The sequence below is a fragment of the Eptesicus fuscus genome, chromosome 5 (assembly GCF_027574615.1).
Source record: "Eptesicus fuscus isolate TK198812 chromosome 5, DD_ASM_mEF_20220401, whole genome shotgun sequence".
NCBI classification, from domain to species: domain Eukaryota; kingdom Metazoa; phylum Chordata; class Mammalia; order Chiroptera; family Vespertilionidae; genus Eptesicus; species Eptesicus fuscus.
Window position 1 is genome coordinate 72529804 of NC_072477.1, and position 10696 is coordinate 72540499.

The following is a 10696-nucleotide window of genomic DNA, read 5'->3' on the forward strand; positions in this document are numbered from 1 at the left end:
AAGGGAACTTGTGACTTCAGGTGGCTCAGAAATAATTGGTAGGAAGAAAGAGGACTTTGGTTTTTCTTATGCTATATCACCCTTTAACTTATGATTTCATAATGGAATGATAGTAGTATTAGAAATGCAATTTTAATTTCTTTTTACTTTAATTGCAAAATAAAATTTCACTGATTAAATTCAAAAGCTATTGAGTGAGCCAGTTTCAAGCTAGACTGTGTAATTTTTTAAAAATTCACTGGAAAATCAAAATTAACCTACAGAAAACAATGAGACCAAAAAAAATGCTATTTAAGTGACTTAAAAAACAGAAGTAAATGTAGACGCTTTCATTGAGAACAAATCAAGAAATCCACATTGAACAACCAGTTGTGAGCTATTATTTGTAGCATTGTTTCATCACTGAGAAACCCAAAAAGTAAATTATTAAATTTTTTTCTGGCCCTCTGAGTCAACACTGGTCTGTAATTATAATAAAGCTATTATTTTCTAATATTATATGAAGTATTTTCATCAACATTATGTTACTTGATTCTCAAAAGAACCCTATGAATGTGATATTATTCTTTCCAGCAAATGCAGTTAGGGGAGTAGCAACCAGGTGCAAAATCTCTATTTCCCAGGCTCTACCAATGCTGGTGCTCCCCTCCCCTCCACAATTTCTCCTAGTCATTCTAGGAATCACATGTGCTCTCGGATGCAATCCTCCCATCATCACTGCTGCTCTCTCCTGTTCTGTTTAATGTGCCCCTAGTCTAGACACTGCTAGAATCGTCACCTGGGCTTTTGCAGCTAAGGTGCCAGATGCGTTCCCAACGCACTACTGCCCTCCTCCCTCACTTGTCCTCTTCTCCTTAGTATGAGGTAAAGACTGTTTCACTCCACCAGCTTCCCGGTCGCACTGCTTCAACAGCACCTCGAGTAGGAATTCTTCATCCCCAAGTTTTTTATACTGTTACGAGACCCTGTCTTCAATATCTGAAGGACATGTTAGTAAAATTACTCTGTAACTTTCTACACTGCTTTTTTCATTGCAGTCTTCTCTCCCTACCATCCAGGCATGAGTCCCTGAGAGCTGGGTCAGCAGAAAATCTGGAGGACATCCGTCACACTATTTTTTCTGTTATTCCTCCCCCAAGGCTGATACCCTCTCCTGTGCCTCAGATCCTGCTTTTCTAGGATGAGCTCTGCCCAGTGACAATCTCCGGAGCACTGAGGCAACAAGCTCTCATCAGGTCTAACCGTCTCATTATCCGGACATGCGGAGACTCCTGTCTGAACCCCAGGCAGCCTATGTTTAGGCTTAAGCCACATGTGTTATTTGCTCTCTCCACAAGCCTTGTGGGCTGACCTGGAAAGCAACAGCTTTAATCAGTCACAGGATTATTTTGGGGGCTCTCTTCCCAAATGCAAAACTCTGAGTCAAAATTTTAACTAAGACTTAAAACAAACAAAAAAACCTACACCACAACATTTTAGAACAAAATATGTGAAACCTTTATGATCCAACTTACTGCCTTAAGTTGAGAATAAAACTGTCACAGGAATCACAAAAATCTGAATCTCAGTATCTGAAGCCCTCACTCACTTGCTTAGTAGGAAGTGAGGTCTTAGACTTAGACTCTTCCTCCCAGTTATGCCCTCCAGGGGGCCCACAGGTTTCCGTGCTTGGGAGCCTGTGGCCCTTGCCCCCTGGGGCTCTGTTACTCTGTCACTCTGCCGCCCCTTGGGCTGCTAACAACCTCTTCCTGACCCCTGTAGCGGGGGCTGTGCTCTCCCTCTGGTCAGAAAGTTTCTGCTTCTCTCAAATAGCTCTTCCACCTGCGAAACCACTGGGCTTCTGATGACAAAGTCATTCCTTCCTAGAGCGTAGGTAGGGCCCTCCCAGGAGTTTGAGAAAATATTTGTACACAGACTTTTGGTCCAGACTAGTTCTCTCACGATACTTCCCTTTCCATTGTCCATTGTTCCTACCTATTATCGGGTATCCTTCAAAGACCCCACAGGTCCCTCTATATCCTAAACGTATCTGAATCCCAATCTGATGTGGTTTCAAGTTCTTTCCTATAAGGCACGGGGCCACAGAGACAGCCTCTGGCCCATGTGAGGGAGCAATGCATGACTGTGGGGAACTCCAAGGACCTTCGGGAGCATGAGGAAACTCTGGAGCATGATCTGGCGGGCAGCTGAGCTACCAGGCACAAAGGCACGCCAAGGGATGGTATGGCCTAATGTCACAACCCAGAGGCCACAAAAGTGTACTCAGTAGCATGGGTTGATGCCCATTTGAGAACTAACAGGAGTTATGATCCTTGTAAGTGATCAGAGAGTGAAGTAAAATAGGCAGTGTAGGTCATTTACCTGATTAAAAACGATCAAGAAGAAGAAAGTGGGCCCAGAGTCGGTGTGTACTGTTTTCAGAAAGCACCCTCTCCCAGAAGGGTCCATGAAGAATAAAACAAAACATACAGCTTCAATATTCAGTACTTTACTTTGTCAACTTGATTAAATGCTTGTAATTCAATTATAAGCTTTAAAGTTTATCTTTTTTAATGCCAACAAGCAATGATGCTATGAGGCATAATAGTTGAGTCATGTGAAAATACAGGATGGGGCAAAAGAAGGTTTATAGTTGTTCCTATGGAAAATAATATAATTGTTAATAAATAATAATACAAGAATAAACTGTGTTTCGTATACTCACAACTGTAAATATACTTTTGCCTCACCCTGTACATATGCAATAAATCTTCAAATTTTAATCTTTTTTTTAAATGGCTTTATCTCTTTTTTTAATGGTCTTTTCTTTTAGATTTTTCAATGGCTATTACTTTTAATCACAGTGTTAATTCTGCCATTTCTATATTTCTTCAGAATCACTTTAGATGGATGTATTTGGCTTAGGATCACAGACTGTCACCCTTGCTTTAAATCTTATTCTCTGAATCCAAGAATAGAAAAGAGACAAATAAAAAACAATTCAATAGAAGGTGTTATCCTTACGGCACAACTGGATACTAACCTGGGAAAAAATTCATTTACGTAAAGCTGGTTTGGGATTTTAAAACATCAGATTTTGGTCATGGTCCTGGCCTTTAAAACATATTCTCTTTTGAAAAACAAAATCTTAATAAGAGAAGCACTTTATTTTATATAGAATCTGACCTCAAAATATAAATTGTTCATTTGTAGAAAATCTATTTAATATTTCATATGCAAATTAGTTACTCTTAATTTGACATAATTAGGGAAGATATTTTTAAATTATTTTTGTGCTTTGCATAAAAAGCAACCAAGCACAATGTGTTGTCAATCACTGGTAAACATAAGAGCTATGCATTTAAAACCCCGATAAACCTTTCTGAATTCACAGACTGAAACCTGCATCAGAAGATCTTCCAATTCTTTCACTTCCTCTATACTTGAACTTTAAACAATAAGACAACTGACCTAATTAAATTGAGAGGTAGAAAGGTCAAACAACAAAGAAATGAAACAGTGCAATAATTATTTATTATCAAGATAACCAGTGTTCTATAACAAAACATATACTACACATACACACATGCTTCTTTACCTAATTGTTCATTTAAAATACCATTCTATCTTTCTACACTTTTTGGTCTTCATGGCGCAGTCTATCTGCATTATCTTGTCTCACTCTTGCCCTCCAGATCCACCCTCCACCTTTCTGCACATGCTCTTGGCTCCAAAGGCTGACCTTTTAGATCGCATCTACCAACTCCCTTACACTTTGCCTTATGTGGTTCAGTTAGAGGAGTTTTCTAGGCAGAAGATCAAAGAAAAGTGAGGCCAGGATATTTATTCCCACAACTTCCTCTCTGCCAGGTGCCTCTACCGCAGGCCACTGTTCCTGTCACATGGTCCCTCTGGTTGAGCTCCCTTGTCAGGTTCCAGTGACCTAAGCTGCTTCCCTTGTTCCTTCAGACCTGGGGATGTTGGTTACCTGTCAGGACCCTGTCTAACGCAGGAGCCTTTCTAAACTTCCTTCTTCTCTTGGTTTCTGGATATTGCTCTGTCCTCATCCAGTCCTACCTCCCTGACTAGTCCTTTTTTGGCATTGCTTTCACAGGGATCCAGCAACCTGAATTTCCATTCGTAACAATGCTTTGTATCAATGCTGCACTTTTGCCTCATTAAAGGACATGGGTAAAATACAAAAAAGTGTGGTTTTAGCTATAATCTTACCATACACGCACATCACTCTAGGAGTATCTCTTTTCTTTAAAAAATAAGTTTGGCTCAGTGGTTAGAGTGTCAGCTCATGCACCGAAGGGTCACAGGTTTGATTCCCAGTCAAGGGCATGTATCTGGGTTTCAGGTTCGATCCCTGGTCCCAGTTGGGGCGCATGTGAGAGGCAACCAATCCATGTGTCTCTCACAATGATGTTTCTCTCTCTCTCCATCCTGACCCCTCCTCTCCACTCTCTCTAAAAATCAATGAAAAAAAATATCCTCTGGTGAGGATTAACCAAAACAAAAAAATAAAAAAGTAGTTACAAATCACTCTTTAAAAATCATAGGTGACACATTCAACACAACCAGTGCGACAATGTAAACATAAATGAAGAAAAAAGTGAGTGCTCTTCCCCAGTGCTGCTGGAGCCTTCACCTCAGTCCCCACCTTCTCCCTGCCTTGGCCCTAAATACAGCATTGAACAGCCTAACCAGTCTTCTCTGTACCTGTCTCCATGATATTCAAACCCAGACCAAAATATATACTCAAACATGGAGAAGGTGATACACTCTCTACAAAAACTGAGAGCATGTTACTAGATGTAGATCTAGTTCACTACCTTAAATAGTCTCATAATATTACAGAGTATAAATATACTATAATTTATCTAACCATTTCTCTACTGATGAAAATTCAAAATTTTTTCAGCTGTCTTTGGTACTACAAATAATGCTGCAATAAATGCCCTTATGCATATATTCTTATTAGTGCATCTATTTATGTAAGCTAAATTCCTTAAAGTAGGTTGCTAAGTCAAAGTTATATATATATTTCAATTACTTAAGTAATTTCACTTACTTTCTTAAAAGTATATAGCAATGTATTTCCTGTCAACTTAATTCCTTATTTGTTTTATATGGATATAAGATGGTATATGCAATTTTTGAACATTATTTTCTTTCTTAGCATTAATTACAGATAATTTTCTATATGTTTTCTGCAATAATCTTTCTATATACTTTCTATAGTAATCTTAACATCTGTCCATTAATGTTGTAAAGCTTCTTTAAAATTTTATTGGAATTGCATCAAACTTCAATATTACATCTACTCCCCTATAATATATATGTAGAGAAGAATTAGAGGTTTGACAGTAGCATTAGATATAATAAAATCTATTACACGTATGCCTCTCAACCCTCAATCAGTTGACTTAACTACATCTTTTCATGGGCACAACAATTGGACAAGTGAGTCACAATATCAAGAAGAACTATGCCTGGGGCATATGCTTCCATCACCACCCCAGTGATTTCAATCAAAGGAAAATTCACGAGATGGCTGAGGAGCACACTGAAGCACTGGGCATTTTCCTGAGGACGGGGAGCCAAGTTGCATGTGATTCTGCTGGCTTTAAAAGGGTCTACTGAAGATCAAAGGTAAAAGAAACCATCGAAACAGAAAGGAATTCAGCCCCAAGGCTGCTGCTATGCAGGCTTGCACAGCTAGAGTCTCTCAAGGTTTGAGAAAATACCACAAAGGCTTGGGAACATTCTACAGCAGTTTCCATCCCCAAACAAAAGACCATAAAACCAACTCTAAGGTGGGGGAGCCGGGGATAGGAGGAGGATGAGAAGAGAAATCTGGCCACTATTCATTGTTAGTATATTCTCTATTTGACCATATCACCACCAGACAAGAAAGTCCCGTGTGTACCCCTTGGAATGGAGAGTTAGGAAAATTACAAAGCTAGCAGATGTGGACCAATAGGCTCTGTGATACCTCTGTGCTATCTCCTCTGTGGATGGTGATGTTGCCTTTAACGGCTTGGTCCTGTGAGAAGGAGAAGCGGATTTCACTCTTTCCTGGGAATTACTACTTGTCCATAACACTTAAGAATCTTCCAACTGGAAATGGGTCTGATTACTTTTGCCAGCCTTAATCTCCTACTAAAGCAGTTAATGGGAGCTTTCAATAATGCTAATCACATCACTTCAGTAAAATACCTACGTGTTATTTCCACAGGAAATAAATGTCCACAGACCATAAACTCAACCTGGTAATAGCTGACATGGGAGGAAGGGGGGAGGTGGATGCAGATAAAGGCGCACTGTGCAGTGACAGTAAATGAATTACAGACCCCTCCTCTGGGCTGTGGGGACTGCCTGAGGCCTCTGCTGGGATGAGGTGGGAGGAAAATAAAGTTAAAAAGGCAGCTGGAAGCAGGAAAGTCCCCCTGTCTGGACCCACCAGCTGCAGGAAGTCACTGATGGATCCAGAATAGGAAGAGGACTCATGGCTGCAGAAAGGGGGAATTAAAGGGAGGGAAGGGGACAAGAACATGGGATAGAGATCAAAGATACTATCTAGAGAACTCCCTCCCTGAATGGTTTTCAAAGGAGGGCCAAGATAAGAGCTAAAATTTGGATGTCCTGGGGGAAGGTCCCAGCAAAAGGGAAGTTATCCAGGCCAGAAAAAATGGTCCCTCCGCACCCCTATTCTCCTTTCCCTTTCCAACGCCTTTCATAAAGTTGGAAGCACAGGGGGTGTCCCTACCAAGGAATCACTGTGATTCTAATGACTGGCTCAAGATCCCAATGGAAGACCTGGTACCAAAATAAAGGGAGTGGTTTGAGCCATTGTATGGAAAAGCCAAGGAAGGAAGTGATCATCTGTTGAGCTTGCCCCTCAGTGGGCTCACGGTCAGTCACCTAGAAGCTGAATGTCCTATGGGTGCCTGCCTTGACCCACGTACGGCAGAGCTTTTATAGTATCTTTTATATAGAAAAAGAACAACAAAATAAAAAGATAACTCTAAGTCAGGGGGAAAGGTTTATGGATGCTCAATGTATTTACACTTTCTGGATGAGGAACACACAGAGTCCTAGAATTTGGTGATTTCTAAAAAGAACCTTCAGAGTGAAGCTAGCCATTCTGCACTCACGTCTCCAAGAGTCTCTCACCTAATAGTTGTAGAGAGCTTACGTTCCAAGTATTTCAAAGTATGCATAGGGAGAAAGAATTTTCATCACTAGGGTTTCAGGATACACGCTTATAAAATCTACAATTCTATGGCTTTCTTGATGACACAGATTGGTTATATTATGAAAGAAGCAAGTGTTATCAAACTAAGATCAATATATTGCAAAAACAATATGAAACCATTTACCACATTGTTTAAGAGCCAGCCCCTGGACCAATGATTTACAAACATTTATAAAAATGTTAAGAATTCAAAATAGTCAGAAAGCTTTTAAAGTTTTTCTTTACTACATAAATATTTTTATCTCAAAAAACTGCCATGATGTTTGCTCTAACCTGTGAGAGACCATATATTATGTTACAAACTATTCCCTAGACAAAGCATCGACCATATGCTCCTAAAGCACCGCTGAAAAAGAACCTGTTATCCGCACAATGGCACACAAGACCCTGCGCATCTGGCCACACTGGCCTGGAAAATGTAATGAATACAGGAGTGGCGCTTCTTACACACTGCCGTTTTTGGTCTTATTGGACCCACTTACAGAAGCCTCAAATTATGTTCATGTAAAATTTTAAATCACATTAAGCACATGAGCCAGATTGTCTCTGTAGCACGTTTTGCATAAGAAATGATGTTGCACCAGGAGTGGTAGGAACCCATAAATAAGTTATAACTTCAGAGCAAACATTGCTTTGTGCTCCTTTAGGAAATTATAAAAGAGAGAAATTAAAAAAAAAAATCTGAACTAATTCTCTTCAAATTAAACTGAATTATTCTCTCCTCTGGTAAAAACAAAAAAAGTTTTCATCATAAAATAATGATGTTACAAAGGTGATTACTAAAAACAACAACAAACAACAAAAACCTCTAACAACAGACACAGCGCGATTTTGTTCTTCTCCTCGGAGAATCCCAACAAACTCAAGCCACTCAGCAGCACCGCCAGCAAAATTCAGGCCAAGGGGCCGATTACCCAGCGTTTGCATCAAAGGCAGCGACAAGTTGCTACTTCTCCCTGCTCGTTCATTCCTGCTCCTTTGAGTCCTGTGGTAAGCAACCATGGGGGCAGCCTTAGCGTATGCCCACCAAAATAAAACAAAACAAAGACATTTACAAAGTATTGCTTCTGGAAGCAACTACAACCCTGACTCCGTAAGTAACTACCATCCTCTCAATCTCAGCACTCCCCTATACCACACCCAGTTTTCTTGCTACAAGGAGAATTGACTAACAGGCCCAGGAATGTTGGTTCATTGCTCACTAACCTGTCCCTGAATAGCACAAGCACTTTGTGAATCACCCCCAAAAAACGATGTAAAGCATCTTAAACAGGGACTAACCTGGAGGTGACTGGTGCTGAGGCTGAGCTGTGATCCTCCCGGGCCCCAAGATCTTTTCCAAAGGCTCCCCAGGCACCAACCGAGGTTGGTCTGCTCTGAGGAAGGCCGAGCTGGCTCCTTTGGTCTCCGTGACCTTCGCAGAGGATGATGGCTCCAAGGTGTCAGCAGAGGTGGACCCAGAGAAGGTACCACTCTTTCTACCAGGAGAGTCATCAAGAGCGGCTTCCCTCTCGCCAGGCAGCCGGAGGAGCCGGTGATGCTGCGGAGGGCTGGGGAGCCTTGGAGAGAGAGGCGAGGGAACAGGTGACATCCGTGTGTGTGTGCCAGACTGAGAGGATGAATTATTAAATACCATGCCCAGAGCTGGTGGGGGCGGTCTCTCACCACCTCCGCCCTGTGAGGAGTCCGGGCCAGCACTGCAGGGCAGATCCAGAAACAAGGTCTTGTGGCCGCTCAGAGACCGCCCAGCTCTCCTCTTGCTTCCAGTGTCTGGGAGGGTGCGGGGGGCCGTCCTGCTGAGGGGGAAGCCCAGCCTCTTCCCCTCAGTGGCTTCAACTAACTTCTCACTCTCTATCACCTTCAGGAGGACCTTGTTCACAGCCCCCTCGGTGCTGGCTGGAGGACATTCCCTGGCCGGTGACTGCCATGACCCGTCCCCGCGCTGCTCCTTGCCCTGCCGCTTGGATCCAGGAGCCCCAGCCTCGGCTGCTGGGAGGGTGAGCAGGTCTGCGCTGGGAATGAACTCAGCTTGGGCTGCTAGGCGAACAGCAAGCCTTCCTTCGCCCTCGGGATGCGTTTGAACCACTCTCTGCACCTGAGCAGACACGTCCTGGACTTTGGCCACCACTTTGGAAACAGGTTTCTTCCTGTGAGTCCGCTCAGCACACTTCTCCCTTCGGCCCCTCTCTGTGGGTGGATGCTTCTCGGGGTGCTTGTGACTTCCAGAGAAACCTGTCTGCTGATGTGCCAGCCTGTGAGGCGCCCTCGGTAGCCCCCCAGCACCACTGTCCCCTGGCTCCGCGGAGCTGCAGTCAGGGGGCGACCCTCCTCTTCCAAGCTCAGCATCCTCAGAAGTGAGCCCGAAGCTCCCAAAGCCAGGGTCAGGGTCCAGCGTCCTGGCGATCTCCAGGGGGCAGCTTTCTCTCTGCCGGGAAGAGGAACGGGCCCTACGTGGGGGCAGGTTGTCTCTCTCCTCTAGAAGCCCACGATCAGGCCTCTCTCGAGGAAGAGGAAGGGAGTTGCTGGAACAGATATGGTCCCTCCCCATCTGAGGAGCCGATTCCTGGCCCCCATGCCCTTTTCTTCTTGTCCTCTTCTGCGGAAGCGCCTCCACACTCTCTCTCCCTCCCCCAAACCTCCGGGCCTTTTTGCTCCTCTGGGTGCTCCTCTTATTGAGACAGCCCACGAGGGGCTCTCCCTGCAAGTCGCCAGCACTCTGGAAACAGTCGTCCTCAGGGGCCAGACTCACGGACAGCTCCGGCAGCTTCCCCTCCTGGTTCCCCATCGTGATCCCCAGGATGTGGTCTGAGCTTAGGAGATTGGCCAGCAGTCTCTCCCTCTCTGCTGTGAGTTTGTACAGCTCGGTTAGAATGTCCTTCGTGGGAGTCTGCTTGAAAAATATGTCCCCTGGATGTTCATCCGGCTGCAGACTGAGGCTGATGACGTCTGACCCCTCCCTGACTTGGTAGCAGTCCTGAAATGCCTTATTGGATCTGTCTAGGGTTACAGTGCCCTTGTATGAAAATCCTCGGACTTCCCCCCGTGGAAGATAGAAGCTGATGTAGCAGAGTTCAGTAATGGGCTTACGCAATTGGAGGGAGCAGTGAGTGCCTTCCATTATGCCTGCCTAATTATTCATGCCTCAGAGATGCTGGTCTGTGGTCAGGCTTCCCAGGCTCCAATGCTGGGGCATGTGATGGTGGCTACGCAGAGAGAGAGCAGCTGACCGTCATCTCCAGCAGTGAGACTGCCTGAGGAACAGGGGAAGAAAGTAGCTTGTCTAACAGAGTGGATAAATCACACACCAACATAAATCAAAGCATCCCCATGACTTAGCCTTCCTCTTTGGCTGACCTCAACCAATCTAGGCATTAGCCCCACTCCCACCCCTCCCTGGACCAGCAGAGCTTCTCTACAGCTGAGAGATGGGAGAGTGCTCTAATTTTAGCCCCA

The 10696-nt window shown here is 43.9% G+C and overlaps 1 protein-coding gene across 2 annotated transcripts in view; it reads right to left on the minus strand.

Moving 5' to 3' along the window:
* Positions 1-10361, minus strand: part of FMN1 (formin 1) — a 402801-nt gene extending 392440 nt beyond the window's left edge. For both annotated transcript variants that reach the window (XM_054716379.1, XM_008142957.3), the window contains exon 1: positions 8525-10361. In XM_054716379.1, coding sequence (XP_054572354.1) covers positions 8525-10361 — 1837 coding nt within the window. The remainder of the gene's footprint in view (positions 1-8524) is intronic.
* Positions 10362-10696: the final 335 nt, after the last annotated feature.